This window comes from Pan troglodytes, chromosome 1, assembly GCF_028858775.2.
Source record: "Pan troglodytes isolate AG18354 chromosome 1, NHGRI_mPanTro3-v2.0_pri, whole genome shotgun sequence".
NCBI lineage: Eukaryota > Metazoa > Chordata > Mammalia > Primates > Hominidae > Pan > Pan troglodytes.
The window spans coordinates 11,280,287-11,297,367 of record NC_072398.2 but is presented as its reverse complement, the minus strand read 5'-3'; the positions used below and the strand labels follow the sequence as shown (position 1 = coordinate 11,297,367).

At 44.1% G+C, this 17,081-nt stretch overlaps 1 protein-coding gene across 1 annotated transcript; it reads right to left on the bottom strand.

Annotated features, from left to right (window-relative positions):
• Window positions 1-4,368: 4,368 nt before the first annotated feature.
• ZP4 (zona pellucida glycoprotein 4) lies at window positions 4,369-12,874 on the bottom strand. Its single transcript, XM_024352844.3, has 12 exons — window positions 12,666-12,874; window positions 12,261-12,382; window positions 12,073-12,175; window positions 10,565-10,717; window positions 9,580-9,767; window positions 8,977-9,074; window positions 7,961-8,091; window positions 7,596-7,785; window positions 7,370-7,520; window positions 6,974-7,052; window positions 4,689-4,793; window positions 4,369-4,496 (listed from the first exon to the last, which is right to left on the bottom strand). Exons 1-12 carry the CDS (start codon window positions 12,838-12,840, stop codon window positions 4,369-4,371), a joined length of 1,623 nt encoding a protein of 540 aa, XP_024208612.2. The 5' UTR covers window positions 12,841-12,874.
• Between the last annotated feature and the right edge of the window lie 4,207 nt (window positions 12,875-17,081).

Sequence of the window (17,081 nt, the reverse complement as noted above, 5' to 3'; positions counted from 1 at the left end):
AATATTCTGGGTGAAAATGGGAGTGGCAAGGAATGTGACATTGTTAGAATAGGCTTCTTTCCAAACGGCTGCTATAACATCAGCTTCAACTTCTGATTTCCTACCATTATTCTTGTTACCAGACCATGTAAACAAGTTCCATGTTGGCTGTTGGACCAGAGTACTGACTTCATTTCCTAATATAAAAGGGAACTTTGTCCAAAATAAGGATCCAATAAAATGTTTCAATACATGGAGGGTAAAGTCAAGATGCTGTTTCCAGTCACCTGCCAGCTTCCTTAGGTTCTCAGGTTAGACTTCCAAGAAGCCAAGATAAATATTTCCCTGGAAAGTGACAAAAAGAATCTTAATGCTTCAAGAATTCAATTCCTAAGTTGTTGGTGACCAGCAGACCTCCGACTTCTCTCGATCTTGTTTATATACTATAGAATTTAATTGGCTTTAACACTATTGTATATAGCACATTTTGAGATGTGTATATATTGCAGGATGGCTGAATCATACTAACATGAATTACCTCACTTATTTCATAAGAACCCAATTTGTAGTCACCATAGTATACAAAAGATCCCCTGAACTTATTCCTGAGTTTGTAGCCTTTGAGCAACATCTTTCCATCTTACCCTCTGCAAACCACAAGTAACCAACCATTCTACTCTCTGCTTCTATAAATTCAAGATTACATGTTTAAGTGAGATCATGTACTTTTCTATACCTGGTTTACTTTAACATTTTCCTCTAAGTTCATGTCACAAATGACAAGATTTCCTTTAAGACTGAATAGTAGTTCATTGTATACATATACCACTTTCATCCATCCATTGATGGAAACTTTGATTTAGTATCTCAGTTATTGTCAATAGTGCTATAATGACTATGGGAGTGCAGATATCTCGTCAACCTACCAATTTCACTTCCTTTGGATACATACACACTAGTGGAATTGCTGGCTCATGAGGGTAGTTCCATTTTTTGGAAGAACCTCCATAACATTTTCTGTGATGGCTATACTAATTTACATTCCCATCTACAGGGTTCAAGGGTTCCTTTTTCTCTATATCCTCACCAATACTTCTTTCCTTTTTGATAATAGCCATTCTGATGGGCAGGAGGTGATCTCATTGGTTTTAATTTGCATTTCCCTAATAAATGAGAATGTTTAGCATCACTAGTCTGTTGGCCATTTGTATATCCTTTGAGATGTCTACTCATGTCCTTTGCCCATTTTTATTTGGGTTCCTTACTGAGTTACATTTTTGACATTAATCCCTTATCAGATATATGGCTTGCAGATGTTTCTCATTCCACAGCCTGTCTCTTCATTGACTTGGAAAGTCCCACCTTCTTGTGAGTCATACATGAACAGGAACACCCTGGCTAACACAGGGGAGGAGGGAATCTGACCTAATAGGATCTGTGGTTATAGACTCACAAGTGTCAAACTAGAGAGGTAAGAGGAGACAGACATATGGCCCCCTTTCTGAGTTTCACAGACAAGCATGATGAGGAGCTGACATTAGGCTAATGGAAGAATTTGCTTCCAAAAATAGGTGCCTACCCTCAAGAAATTTAGGGTAGCTAGAACTGTTACACAGCTAGTATGTAGGAAAGACATGGCAGGGGAAGCTGAGGCTGAAAGCTGTGCGGTGGAAAGCTACCCTGCCATATTAAAATAGGAGGCTATGTTGCCATATCACTTACATGTAGAACACTTTTCTGGAAGATCAGTTAGCAAGAGGCACGTAAGGAATAAAGTGATTTTTCTCTAGGAAAAAAGATACAGGGATGAATTACATTATCCTGGATTGATCAGAACAATTTAGTCAGGAGGGAAAGAACTATCGGTTTAACTAGAAATGAGTTAAACTAAAGTTAAACCCATTTGGAGGATAGTGAATAAGTTTGGGGTAACAGTCTTTCATGAGTTACTTGATAGAGGCTATTTAAAATTAGACAGATGCCTCCAAAAAGAGGTTTAATGGGGCCTCTGAGGGGAATAATCAAGTTTCTGGTTTAGCTATGAGACTATATTAAACTGTAAGTTAATGGTTCTAACTGACTTTTCTCGAGTAGAAACTCAACTTCAAGCTAGATTTTGGCCAGAGACTATTCAGAGATGTTTTTGTCTTTCCTTGCAATATTTTCTCTGATCAGACTAACTTCTAATAGATTGTTTAAAAACCAGGTAAACTAAATCTGCAGAAATATGTTCTGTAGAATTACTCTTATTCTGAAAAGAGGTTTCATGGTAAAATATGGGAAATAGGTTTTGCTCCCTTTGAAGGCATACCATGTTAATATAAACAGTCCCAGAAACCCTGCTAGAGAGAATCTGGCAAGTCCTAGGTAGAGGCTTAAGTATCAGGGTTTTCTTTGGTTAACTGCAGTAGCCGTTGGTTAGTACAGGTATTACTACCCTCCTCTTAGAGGGGCAAGTGACCTTTATGCCAGGTTCTGTTAAAGCTTTCCTCTTTTGGAAACTCCGATTCCTGACTTGTCAGGTCAGTTGCTTGAGAGGACCCTATATACTCGCTTTGTTTTAGAGGGATAGGCTAAAAACTTATGCCCGTATCTATTTCCTCATAGAAAAAGATGAGACTTAGCAATTCCCTTCTCCCATTTACCCAACTTTGTTTCCTTGAATCATCTGACATTTGTCAGAGTTGCTGAGGAAGCCTTCCTGTTCATTGCTTTATTCCCAATGCCTACTATGCTGCTTATATAGCCAATATACATTTTAATGGAGTAGATTTGAGTCATACAGCAACTAGCTAGAATAGCTCCCTGCCAGCAGCAGCTGTTGAGCACTTGAAGTTTAGTTAGTAGAATTTTAGTTTAAAACAGGTACTATTCAGCTATTGGAAAACAGTTGGGTATAAGTTTTCCCAACAATCTAATATCTAGAAGTATACAGTATTTCCAATTAATGTTTAACATTCAAAATTTGTTGTAAGTATATTCAAGAGATTCAATAGGAAAGCAAAACCTTGAACATAATATTCAATAGTAGGTTAAGTTTCATCTGATTGCCAAGTAAGTTACATGTATACTTGAGTTGTTTAACCCAGACACCAAACACTACCCCACTGCAGTCAGACTATTCTTCTCTAAATGTCTGACTTCATTACAAGTCAACAGACAGACCTTTGCATGTAGCATAGCCGTTATCTCCCCAAGCCATTATCTTTTCATAAGCCTGAGACAACCCTTTGTCAAGCTGCACCTGTGCCTACCACTGGCAACTAGTCTTTCTGAGGAACTGAGTTTTCAGTACCACAGGGAGTTAAGGGTACAAGTTAGTGTTAAAACTTGAACTGGAATCTATCTTTTGTTGCTCAAGTGGCCCTGGGCAAGTTATTTGATTTGTATCTTTCCCAGATTCTAGACACTGGGGATGAATGAATACTATGTGATATTTTCATGAGGCTCAAGTGTGTTAACATCAAGCTTCTAGGATAGTTTGTTGCGTGAAACACACGTATCCCCGTAAGGTCAGGGTTTACATCCTGCTTAGCAATTTGAAGTAGGGTTGGCTTGACTACAAAGCAGCTGTTCAGGAGTATAACATCTTTACCTTGCTGAAAGGTCAATTTAGCAGTTATTCCCTGAAAAATAAGTAGGTGAAGTTGATAGAACCAGGATTAGTTTCAGAGTTTCAGTGAGAATAGGAAGTACCCCAGAGTATGGCTGAGCAGCAGCATCAGTTATAAGAAAGTTCCTTAAACAGGATGTTTGCCTTGAGAAGTCAGTGATGGTATCCCCACCCATCCCCTTTAAAAAAAAAAAAAAAAAAGTCTTAGTTCTTAAGACTAGGAAACTACTTGTCAGTTCTGGCTCAAAACTAAGTCTCTGATGATCAAGCCACCTCCAGTTGGAGGATCTATGATCAGATGCCTTTAGTCACTGTTCTAGACATTGGTTTAAGTCTGGTGCTCAGACCAGGGAAGATCAGCATCATCTAGGAAGTGGCTGGAAATGTGAGTTTAAACCTTTGTCCAGACCTACTGAATCAAACTCTGAGAATGGGACCAGGCCTACTGAATTCAAACCGAGAATGGGAAAAGTCATCTGTTTCTACCAGCCCTCCCATGATCCTGAGGCACACTCAAGTTTGAGAACCAGTGATCTAGATTCATAATTAGTTCTACCCTAGTTTCCTTGATCTTATGGAAGAATTTTATTCCACATTCTCTGACCTAAGACCTCTACTAAGTCTGAAATTTTTGTATCAGTTTTTATTCTATTCTCAGTTGAGTTATACTACCCAAGCTTAAGAGATAAAGTGATGTGAACAGATGAACTAGTCTGAAATTAACCTTTTACCTTTCAAATGAGAAGCTCAGCACAGGCTGGGAGTACACTCTGGTTTTATTGACACATTTGGTCTGGGCAACTCTTCTGTTTCTTGACAGCCAAGTAGGATACTAACAAGGCTCCAAGGATTAAGGTCCCAGAAAGGCCTGCCACCCACAGAACTTTCGAGTCTACAGGAACACCTGGAGGATGGATGGAAAGGTAGGTTAATGTATGCTAAAACCAAGTGATTCTGTGTCCTGACAAAGACTAGCAGTCTTCTGCTATAGGAAGGTCAATTTCTTTTGACTAGAACAAGAGGGATAGAAAGGAGGAAGTTGCTTTGATTAGTAATTTAGTTCACTAGTTTGATCTCTTCCCTCTTGGATACTTACGGAGCTTTTCTGGAGGGTCCTTAGTGGCTTGGAGTAGAATCATGGGGCCTTTGCTAGAAACACTAGCAGTAGTGTTCTGAGAACTGTTGTCAAAATTTCTTCTTCCTGTTAGAGAAATGAGACCTAGTAATTCATTAGTTTTTGCACACATAGGGCAGGGATAGAAAATGTTATGGTGCAAGGCCAAGTGTCTCTATAAAGCTTGGTTCTATGCCTTACAAAAACCTCATTAAGTATATTAACATGTACTTGAACAAGTGAGATTTTATATCTGGTGCCATTACCTTAGTTTCACCAGGACTTTCTTATAAAGATGTTAGAAACTATCCCTGAACTGCCATCCTTTTCTAAATAGTACTTTGACAGTATCATGTTTATAATTCAGAGATCTTTCCCTGAAATTCAAAGGTAACTATTAGAACAGAACTTGGAGGCTGAGATGCAGAGAAAACAATTTAATGAGTTTAGATCTGGTTTTCAAGTGAAGTAAAACAAATTTCATTCACTTGAAATATACATTTTTACATTTTCTGTATCCTATGTTTTATTAAGAAAGATGGCAAGATGGCAAATGGAAGAGTGGGAAACAAAGGACACACCTGCAGGTAGACAGTGAGGAAAAAAAGCTTTCTGGAGTTTGAGACCAGCCCAGGCAACATAAAGATCCATCTCTATAAAAAAATAAGACAAAGGCCGGGCGTGGTGGCTCATGCCTGTAATCCCAACACTTCGGGAGGCCAAGGCAGGTGGATCACCTGAGGTCAGGAGTTCAAGACCAGCCTGGCCAACGTGGTGAATCCCTGTCTCTAACAAAAATACAAAATTAGCTGGACTTTGTGGCACATGCCTGTAATCCCAGCTACTCAGGAGGCTGAGGCAGGAGGGAGGGGGAGGGGGAGAGGGAGGGGGAGGGAGAGAGAGAGAGAGGGAGGGAGAGGGAGGGAGAGGGAGGGAGAGGGAGGGAGAGGGAGGGGGAGGGAGGGGGAGGGAGGGGGAGGGAGGGGGAGGGAGGGGGAGGGAGGGGGAGGGAGGGGGAGGGAGGGGGAGGGAGGGGGAGGGAGGGGGAGGGAGGGGGAGGGAGGGGGAGGGAGGGGGAGGGAGGGGGAGGGAGGGGGAGGGAGGGGGAGGGAGGGGGAGGGAGAGGGAGGGAGAGGGAGGGAGAGGGAGGGAGAGGGAGGGAGAGAGAGGGAGAGAGAGGGAGAGAGAGGGAGAGAGGGAGAGGGAGAGGGAGAGGGAGAGGGAGAGGGAGAGGGAGAGGGAGAGGGAGAGGGAGAGAGAGAGAGAGAGAGAGAGAGGGAGAGAGAGAGGGAGAGAGAGAGGGAGAGAGAGAGGGAGAGAGAGAGGGAGAGAGAGAGGGAGAGAGAGAGGGAGAGAGAGAGGGAGAGAGAGAGGGAGAAAGGCTGGGCATAGTAGAATACGCCTGTAGTCTTAGTTGGGAGGCCGAACTGGGTGTATCACCTGAGCTCAGGAGGTCAAGGCTACCATGAACTGTAATCATGCCATTGTACTCCAACCTGCATGACAGAGCAAGAACTGGTCTCACGAACACACACACACACACACACACAAACACACAAACACACAAACACACAAACACACAAACACACAAACACAGTGTAGAACTGTTTTAATTCTACTTCTATTTGCCAGTTGTAGGACCTCAATCTAAGATGGTTCATTCTTTAGAAGTAGTGATAATATGCATTTTTGGAGATGTTACTTAATGTTGTACTTTGCATAATAAAGCACCATTTAGTTACTATGAGTTTTGCTAGAAGGCACTTAAAGCTTTAGAGGTCATGAATCCGAACTCAGAGGCTAGGCAAGTACAGGTAGAACCATGTAGACATACAGACACATTGACTACTTAGAAGCATTGGACCCAACGAACTAGAGACCACATTCTAGGTCCAGTCATTCTACTTATAGATCTTTTGGCTGCATTGCCAGACCTGTCAAGCAGGTATAGACATGTTTGTCAACTATTCAGGTGTATCTTGTTAAAATGAGACATAAGATAGGCCATAAACTGCCTTGGTTGGTGGATGAATTAAAGTTTATATGGAAAAAGCTAAGGTTGAGGGTTACCCGAACATTTATAGCTTGTTTTAGGAGACATGGGATTCTGGGAAGCTAGTCATCTTTGTTCTATGGCACTGCAAGTACTTAGAGAAGCCTTAGTAAGATGAATCTTCAGTTTGAGTTGTTTTGCCAGAGACTAGGAAAGGTTAGACATGGGACTCAAGATTCATTCAAATCTGTCCTCTAACAGCTTGGATACTCACGACTGAGATCAGGACAGGTTACCACACAGGATGGTGTCTCAGCAGGCTGGCAGACTGACACGCTGCAGTGTAGATGCACCTGGGAGCCAACAGAATTCAGGTCATTTGTAGTATCACCATGCCATGTATCTCTAAACCTGCTTTGCCTCCCCAGGAAGAGGTTCAGGAAGTTATCAGAAAATTGATATGGTCCAAGTTGATATCAGAATGGCACTAGGGAACTGGAGTCCAATTGACAGATGTCACTCATGTAATTGGTAACAAGGGTTGCTCTGAGTCACTACCAATAGCCAGCATTAAAGGGCTTCCTTGGCTGCAGAGTAGTAGGACATGGAAACAGTTGTAAGTTGGGGAGGTTCAGAGCCCTGGTGAGTGTCATGGAAGGGAACATCCTACCAGTCCCCTGAGGGCCTGTTTCTCCACTGTAGGGTTCACAAAGCTGAAGGTGAAGATGCTGAAGCGCTGGTGGTGAGAGGGAAATGGAAGATCCAAGGCTTTCTCGACAGGGATCAGCTGGGTCTGATAGTTGTCTCCAATGTAGGGGCAGCTAGACCAAGAGACCCAGCAGTCAGGATGGGCTTCTTTGAGAGTCTCAGCACAGGTGTATGAAAGAACCACTTACCCCTTTACCAGGATGGGCCACTGTGGCTGACTCAGGGGGTCAGTGCTGGGTGTTGCCCAACACTGTTGTAGGAGCAGCCCCAGGTAGGGGTCTGTTCTGTGAAGGATGGAGACCTCCACGTAAATGGGATCCCGAAGCAACTTCACCACTGGGTAGTCACCAACACCATAGTAGGAGCCATAGTTTTTATCTGCAAGAGGCAGAAATAAGGATTTGAAGTAGTAATCTCTCAGTGACTTGAGGGACTGTCACCCCTTTAAATAACCCCAAGCCCCTTAAGTGTCTTGTTACTAACTTAGGGTCTTCATGCCCCAGAAGACTCGATTTAGACTATAGGCCAGATACTCCAGCCAAGGGGGTCATACCTTTGGCAATCTGAAGTTCCAGAGTGAGGGGTCCAGGCTGGGTCTCAGGAAAGGGTGGTGGGAGAGTGAAAACCTGGACATTGATTGGGAGAGAGTTGCTACTTACTGAGTAGCTGCAGCTGACATGGAGCCTGCAGAGAAACAAGATTTTAGCTAGTTGGTTGTGGGAAGTGGGTGTCAGTTACACATCCTTTCTTTTTAACTCAAGGAAAGCATTAAGTGCTAGACAAGTTTATAAGTATGATGGATGTGGTTCCTGCCCTTCTGGGAGCTGTATTTTAGTTGGGGAGACCAATATACAAGTAGCACCAATGTTTGAGTTGGAGATAAGCACACAGAAATAAAGATGCATCATGAGAAACAGATGCTTGCCATAGAGAAGATCAGGGAAGACCTTAGAGGTACCCTTGATATGAAGGTGAAAGAAAAACTTGAGGTAGAGGGAAAGCATCACCCAATATAGAGCAAAGCGTGGAGGCAAGGAAATGCTTGAGGCCCTTTGAGAATTCCATAGAAGAACCAGGCTGCAATCGGGGAATAGTGAGTAAGGGACTGAGAATGTTAGAAGTGAACAGGCTGGAGATGAAGTAGGAGCTGTTTTATGCAGGGTCCTGATGTTCATCTTAAAGCTTTTTTTTTTTTGTCCATGGCTTTAAGGTGTGTGATTTGACCGACTTAAGGTTTTAGAGGAATTCTTTTGGCTACAGCATGGACAGTGGAGAAGGCCAAGATGTAGAATGGAGAAATGTAGGCTGAAATGTAGAATGGAGAAGGCCAAAATGAGAAAAAAATCTAGTTAAGTGAAATAGCAGAACTCCAGGTGAGCTTGAGGCTTAGGTCGGGTTGGAGACAGCAACACAGACGGACCTAATCAAGTAATGGGCAGTGCAATTGGTGAATCAAGGTAGCAGACGGGTTTTCTCCTATTGCTGAGGAATGCTCATTTGTGGATTCAGGGCTTACCTGAGAATGCCCACCTTATGGAAGAGGGGAAGTCATTCTGGCCAAGCCCTTACCTGAAGATGCTGTCACGAGTGACAGAGCCACGGCTCCCATTTTTCACATCCCTAGTTGCCACCAGTTCATTTTCGTATACTGCTCGGTCTCCAGTGATCTACAGAAATAGATGGAGAAGTCTTGATCATTTCTGTTAGTGTTATGCTGCTTGACTTGCATCTGGTCTAAGCCCTCAGCAATGCTACCCTGTTGTATGGTATATTTCCTATTACTTCAGCAGAGGTAAGAACACATAGCAGTGACATCCTGGCAAGTTATCACTTCGCCTTATCTCAGGACAAAGGAATAAGAAGGAATTTGAGCACCTAGGAGAGGAAGCTGAAGCACTACCAATTCCAGTCAGCATCCCTGCTGGTTTCTTCTCTATAGCATGGTAAATGACAGCCCCTTAGCTAGATCACAGCTGTGATGGTCTTAGCTGAACACTCAGAAGAGATTAACTTTTTCAGTGATGAGGCATTCTCCTGCCCTAGGGACTCTCCCAAACTCCAAGTAGTAGTCACAAGTATCGTTCACGGCCAACGTATTTCAGCTCTCCCCCACTAGTCACTGCAACCTTCCCACCCAACTTCCAGAGCCAGGAACAAAGCCCAACTGCTCACCTGTCTTGTGGTGCCACAGGAAGTAAATGGAAACTGGAACAGAACAAAAGCTTGTGTTGCCATTACAGGGTTACACGCACTGTCATTCCTAAGGGCCAAGCGCACAGAATCCAAGAGCAGTGGTGGCGAGGTCACGTTCCGAGACACAGCAATAGAGAAATGGCCCTCTCGGGTACAATGCATGGTCACTGAAACAGAGCAGCTGTGCTGAAGGCAGGTCATCTCTCCCATTGTGGGGAGAACCAGATGAAAGTCTAACCACTTAGTTACTTTTAATCCCACTGAGAAGTTGGTGACAACTTCCCAGTGATAACCTCAGTGCAAGATCAACCAACCACAGTTTAACCCAGGCTCTAAATGATCTGGGGTTGAGTCTTGCCTCCCCGACTTATTGTGTGACCTCAGGCAAGTATTGCACCTCCTTGCTTCAGTTTCATGTGTTAAGAGGGGGATAGTAGTTCCTACCTCATTTTGCTTGTCAGTTAAGATTAAGATCTTGGAATAGCGTGTGCGATATATTAGGTTGGTAGAGAAGTAATTGCAGCCTTTGCCACAATGGCAAAAGCCGGGATTCCTCCTGCACCAACCTATACATACTCTGAGGTCGAGTTTATGTTAGAAAACCTCAGAGCAGGATTAGAGACATGCAGAAAGCAACAGCCTTGAAGTGACTCTCCCTAAACAATCCCAGACCATCAGCCAAAGTCGCTATAAGTTTCTGTCAGTTAGAAGTTATCTGGCACTAGCAATTATCTGGCACATAGCCTTCAAGTCTGAGCGTTATTGGCTTTATGTCTGGATTCTGGGAGAATGGACAGTGGGAGTTGTAGAAGTCTGTTACGTTGGGATCAAGTGTTCTTGGATGCATGGCTACATGGCAGCCTGCTATCACTTGATGTTTGCCTTCTGAGCAAACCCCTCTCTGGGTTTCATTGTAATTGCCACACTTCCTCAGCTGGTTTCAGAGGCGTGCTCACTTACTCACCGGTGTTTCCATAGTAGCAGGAATTCACCTCTTCAGAGCTATAACAACAGCCTAGCCCTTCACAGTCTCCTCGAGAGATGGGTGAAGGTGCACATGGCAGTCTGTCCCGTGCTGGGATGGAGTCACACCAGTCAGTATCTGGAGCATCTCGGGCTAGGTTTTGAAAAAGAATAAGTCAGGTTAGGTAATGGAAAAGTTAGTCTTAAATACCATTTTGATACAAGTCATATGACTTTGGATTCCTGTAGATATGTAGATGATTGAAATAGGTGTCTATTCCATATTGTAGATAGTCTCGAGAGGTTACATGTTGTAGATTAAGTCTTGGGAGGTTGTCAACATTAAGTCACCTTGTAAGAGTGCCCTGACATTAGTTTAAAAAAGAATGTCAACAAAATTGGTAGAAGCAGCGGGGGCTTCTTACTCCTTCTAGTAACAATCCTTCCTTCTGTTCTTTAGAGGCGTTTCTCAAGCCTTAGTTTGGATATGAGTTACCTGAAGATTGTTTTTGAGTTCAGATCTGGTTCAGAACTGGGGTGGGGCCTGTGATTCCTCATTTTATTAGTGCTGCCCATCCTGGCTATGTATTGGGAAGGAAGGCAGGTGAGAAGAGTGAATTTAGAGTTTGAGTCTGTTCTGACTTTGAGGACGGGCTCTCAGTCAGGCGAGACTTTCTAAAGTTGAGTAGGCATCATACTTCCTGCTGTTTCCTTAGGGAAATGCTCAGATACCCCTCCAGCTTGTGGGATGGAAGACCTGGGTCCTAGTCTCAGTGCACATCTAGCTCTGTGGAGGTACTTTTCCAAGTTCCCTTGCTAGCTTCAGTTTTATTTCCTATCATTCTCCCCATGGGTGAAAAGCTCCTGGTTCTGGGAGAGTTCTTTGAATCCCAGCTCAGTCATTCACCAGTGATAGGCCCTTGGGCAAACTTCCTGGCAAGAGATAGGTTGTATTTTTTTTTTTTTTTTTTTTGAGACAGGGTTTCGTTCTTGTTGCCCAGGCTGTAGTGCAATGGCACGATCTCAGCTCACCACAACTTCCGCCTCCCAGGTTCAAGCAATTCTCCTGCCTCAGCCTCCCGAGTAGCTGGGATTATAGGCATGCACCACCACACCCGGCTGATTGTGTACTTTTAGTAGAGATGGGGTTTCTCCATGTTGGTCAGGCTGGACTCCAACTCCCGACCTCAGGTGATCCACCTGCCTCAGCCTCCCAAAGTGCTGTGATTATAGGTGTGAGTCACTGTGCCTGGCCAGCAGTAGTGTTTGCAGCACTATGTTAGGGTTAGGGAAGGTAACACCTGAAGTGCTTACCCACAGTGCCTTGGCATTGAGGAGTCTCAATTGGTAGTTATCCTAAGGATTGCCCATGGAGGTGAGAGTTGGGACATGATCCTTCCTTCATTAGTGTCAGGTGTCACTGCACAGAGCAGGTCAGAGAGGACCAAGAGTACTTTCACGCCCCACCCCCGCCACCCCCACAAGACCCTGAGAGCTTCCAGCCTTTACCTAGAAGATCCATAGGACACTTGAGCAGCTTCCTCTCTGTAACCACCTTATGTTCAGCCGCACCCGCTCCTTCAACTCCGACTGGCATGATGTAGTGGGAGTCCTGGAGAGACACGCCCTTGGGGGTCAGCCTGGATGGTAGCATGAGGGGCTTCACACAGTCTCCCTGGCCATTGGGTCATACTCACCCACTCAGTGACATAGCAGCTGCTATAGGTTGCCTCCAACACCACGGAGCTGCCCGGACCTTTTCTTATCCAGGTGCCACAGTCGGAGTCATTCTGCAGCTTGTGCAGCAGCCCTTGGTTGTCTGGAGGGGTGGGGAAGAGGTGAAAAAACACAGCGGTCAGTCTCCAGTGCCAGGAAGGATAGTCAGCCTTGCCGTTAGACCCCAAGGAGCAATGTCAACAAGAGGAACAAGAGGGAAATCAGATTCAGATCAGATGTAGTTATAACTTAGACTATCTCTTTTGCAGAAAGATGCAACAGGGCTCAGAAGGTGAAAGTATCAATACGGGAAGCTAAGGAGACATCTTAGGTAGTAGAGGAGACATATCATTGCTTGGCTAAGCAAGGCAAGTCATCAAACTTACCCCAAGCTATCAGTACAGGAGGAGACGTTGCCTCCTGGCTGAGGTTTACAGCAAACTGGAAGCTCCACGGCCCACAGTGGAGCACACTGGAATAATCTGGTGCCTCAGGCTTCTGCTGGCCACTCACAGCAAGAGATAATGAAACACACAGCAAAACGCACCGCAGCAGCCACATAATGCTACCAGGAGTTCCTGCCGGCTGCAGACTCTCCGCCTCCTCTCCCAAGAGCCGAGGGTCTGCCTGCCCAGATTCCTTTATATACAGAAGTCAGGCTTGTTTTCAGCTGCACATCTTTGTGACACTCAGGTGGGATGCCTTCAGAAAGGGGAATTCCTCTAGCCTCATTTGCTTTGGGGCACAGTCTGCAGCTGCCTCACATTAAATACCACAATCCAGGCAGACTTCAGAGCCCAAGAAAAATGTAGTAACTTTTAGCTAACAGAAAGGAAGGAAAGAAAGCTTCCTCAGGGTTGCTCAATATAGCATTTGTCCCACCAGTTTATTGAACTTATTGACTTTAGAAGACCTCCCTCTAGAATTTTGCACATTTGGGTGTGAAACTACCATCTATGAGCTATGGGGTCTGGGTACGTTACAAACTCTCTGAATCTTGGTTTTCTCATCTGTAAAATGGGAATGCTATCTCCTGGCAGTGGTGTGCTTGAGGATTAAGCAAGAGATTCTATGTCAGGTGCCTGGCACAGTGCTTGGCCAAGCAGTGAGTGCTCAGTCAACATTGTCGGGTGAGGGTTGGGGCCCTTGAGAAGCCTTGTCACCTTCTCCATCCATTCTAGAAAAGTTTCTGTACGATTAGAGCCTGTCTTGAAATTCTAGAAAAAAATCTAAACTTATTTCCTGAGAAAGGTTGATTTTGAACCCTCTCCTGGTCCTTAGAGGGAATCCTACCACAGCAATCTTTCAACAAATTCCAAAGCATTTCATTGCCATAGCTGTCCTACAGTGCTTCCCCACAGGATCTGGGGGAAATGTGGATTAGGCCATGAATTCCTCAAACTGGTTCTGCCTCTTACAGCTATTTGACAATTTTATCATTCGGCTGTGTTTCAGGCATATTTCATAAAGATGTCAGGGTTTCTTGCTTGCTTTCTACATTTTTGTTTTCCACATAAACTACAATTTATATACTTTGGTCACTCTTTAACTAGAGTGTCAGACCAGATTGTAGAGAAATTCTAAGAGATTTGGGGATGAATGGATACATTCCCCACTGGAGAGGCAAGAGCGTGGAAACTTGTCTTCTGCAGTCTCCCACCAATATTCCCAAATTGTTCCCCTGATTGTATTTAGACTGATATTTTTCAGTTGACTAAAAATTGTAGTCAAAGCACTGAGAATGTATAACTAGGTATCTCTAGTTCTCTTCAACTCATCACAGAGGACAAATAAGTATGTGTCTTCCTGGGATAATTGGTGGCCCTTTTAACCACATGATGAAAAATGACATTGAAGGAAAGCTGGACTCTGCCCTCAAAGACAGATGTGGCTTCCCTGACACTGTCTACCTGGATTAGGTACTCACCACTGGGTTATGACATGCCATTTACTCACAGGATTTGCCAGGTTGGATTGTAATGACCTCTTTCTTATTCAGTTTGCCTACTAGAAGCACGTGAGGCCAGGGACTGTTTTATTTGTCACTGCATCCTGCGTGCCTTGGATGTATGTACTCAGTGTTCTCTGAGTAAAGACTGAATCAATGAATATGCTTTCATTAGTGGCCATGTCCTAGGGCTAACCCCCTTGAAAATGTAGTTTCCAAACCTCACTGGTACAAATTCATTTCCTTTATGATGAGCTCAAACTCATAACCCTTAGGTATTTTTCCTTCAAGTAAATATCATGTGATTGCACATATAAGAAAGAATCTGAGGATTTGACTCATGCGAGATGTCTCAGGAGTTAAAAGGCCAGTCTCCCGACTAAACTTACTAATATTGCTTTATGCTGAGACCAGCTCAGTCAGGGAGACCCTAACCCAGGGATGCTAGAGGAATTAAAGACACACACACACAGAAATATAGAGGCGTAGAGTGGGAAATCAGGGGTCTCTCAGCCTTCAGAGCTGAGAGCCTCGAACAGAGATTTACCCACATATTTACTGAGAGCAAGCCAGTGATAAGCATTGTTTCTATAGATTATAGATTAACTAAAAGTATTCCTTATGGGAAACAAAGGGATGGGCTGAAATAAAGGGATGAGCTCTGGCTAGTTATCTGCAGCAGGAGCATGTCCTTAAGGCACAGATCACTCATGCTATTTGTGGTTTAAGAACACTTTTAAGCGGTTTTCCATCCTGGGTGGGTCTGGGGTTCCTTGCCCTTATTCCGGTAAACCCATAACCTTGCAGCGTGGGCATCATGGCCATTACGGCCATCATGAACATGTCACAGTGCTGCAGAGATTTTGTTTATGGCCAGTTTTGGGGCCAGCTTATGGCCAGATTTTGGGGGGCCTGTTCCCAACAGCTTTATAAAGTAGTGAAAAGTCAAGGAGCATAACTTCCTTTGCTCATACTTGGAGGCAATATAGTATAGTATATCATGTGAGTTTTGACAATGAGTGGACTTGGGTACAAATTCTGACTGTTACTCTGCAACCTCTGTCAATGTATTAACCCCTTTCTCTCAGTTACAGTTTTTATATCTGTAAAATAGGGATAATAACATGGACAGTATTATTACAACAGATGGTTAGATGAAATAATGTATGTACAATGCTTGTTGCATAATTGCTACATTGTCACTAACATCAACAGGACCAGCCTGGGAGATAAAGGTGAGATGGGTGGCAAATGGAAAGCAAATGCCAAGCAGTGCCCTCATTGGATCTGCAGGGAGTCTGAGGAACAGCCTATACTCATGAGGCTGCATTCCCAAATGAGGTCCTGTGTTTACATAATGAAGTTGAAAAATCGCACAAGCCTGGAACTATGTGGAGCTATCTCGAAGTCCACCTAGGATCACACCCATCTCTCTGATGCTGCAGAGGGTCAAAGATGGATGCCAAGATAATGCAGGCAGGTCTGGGGTTAGGTAATGTTATGCTCATTCCTCTGCTGAATCTTCCAAGAACATCATCATTTAATTTCAGGATGAGAAAATGCACTGATAATGTGTGATCCACCTGGAGGAGCCCCAGGCTTAACAGAAAAAACATCCTATCCACTATTATCACAACATGAATGCTCTGTCCTTTGAATTTGAAAGGGCAAATGCTGTTCTTTGTCTTATGTCAGAATCACCCAGTCATTTAAAAATTGTTTTAGAGCCATTACGAACAGATTATGAGGCATCCTAATGTGTACAGACTTATCAAAAGCCCCATAGTCATGGTAGTATTCATGCGACCCACATTTTATAGGCGGGCTTAAGGATTCCGCTTGTGTTCCTTACCAAAGTACTTGGGAGTCCTGCACCGAAGCTAAGCTGCCCATTCCTCATTCACTGAAGCTGCCCATTCCTCATTCAGTGATCTGGCCACTCAGGTCACGAGGGCAACCTGTGTAATTGGGGAAAGGCAAACGGTGATTTCCAAAAACCTTCTTTAATCTGGTCATATTTACATTTGAGTGTTTCATTTTAAACTGCAGAATAGGGACATCACCCCACAAGGTTTGGATAGCATGGAGCTGTAGTACAATGCTTTCTGGCCATTGAGTACAGACTCTTCATCTGACATTAACAGTGATTGCCCCGCTGTGACTGGAGCAGGGTCCTCCTAACTGGAGAGTGAAGTACCAGTCAAACAAGGCCCCAGGAAGCCCACTTCAAGTGTGGAGAAGCAATAATCAAAATTGTCCCTCAAATATGGAGGGATGATTAGACCATTGTTGTGTTAATCAGTAATTAGGGAGCAAGGATGGCGCATCCAGCCGCTCTCTGCATGTGGTGGAAATGAGGACGCTTCTCTTCTGAAGGAAGATGTCAAACTTAATTTACTGTAAGTACTTACATGGTTTTCCTTTTCAACAAGCAAGAATGAAGTGTAATTCAGAGTCAGTTGCGATGGCTTCCATTACTGGGTCTCTTGTTTCAACGCCTCTTTTGTGTCCAAGGTACAAGACCTGTCTCTGAAGAGTCTCCTGTGCTGACTGCACAGCACGTGCTCTGTTCTGATGTCTCTCCCCTCCTGCTCCACACCTTCCTTTGCCATCATGGGTGGAAAATTATCATTCCCTTTCATAGGCAGGAGGATACCCTACTGAACGGGTAGTCAGACTTTGAGAGGGATGTCAGTATGGTTGACCCTTGAACAATGTGGGGGCTAGGGGTGCCAACCCCGCATGCAGCCAAAAATCCATGTAGAGTTTTTTGGTCCCCCTCAAATGTAACTAATGTAATTGCCTGATGGGTTTGTCCTACTTGCTGCACAGGCAAGATCAATTCACTGAGACC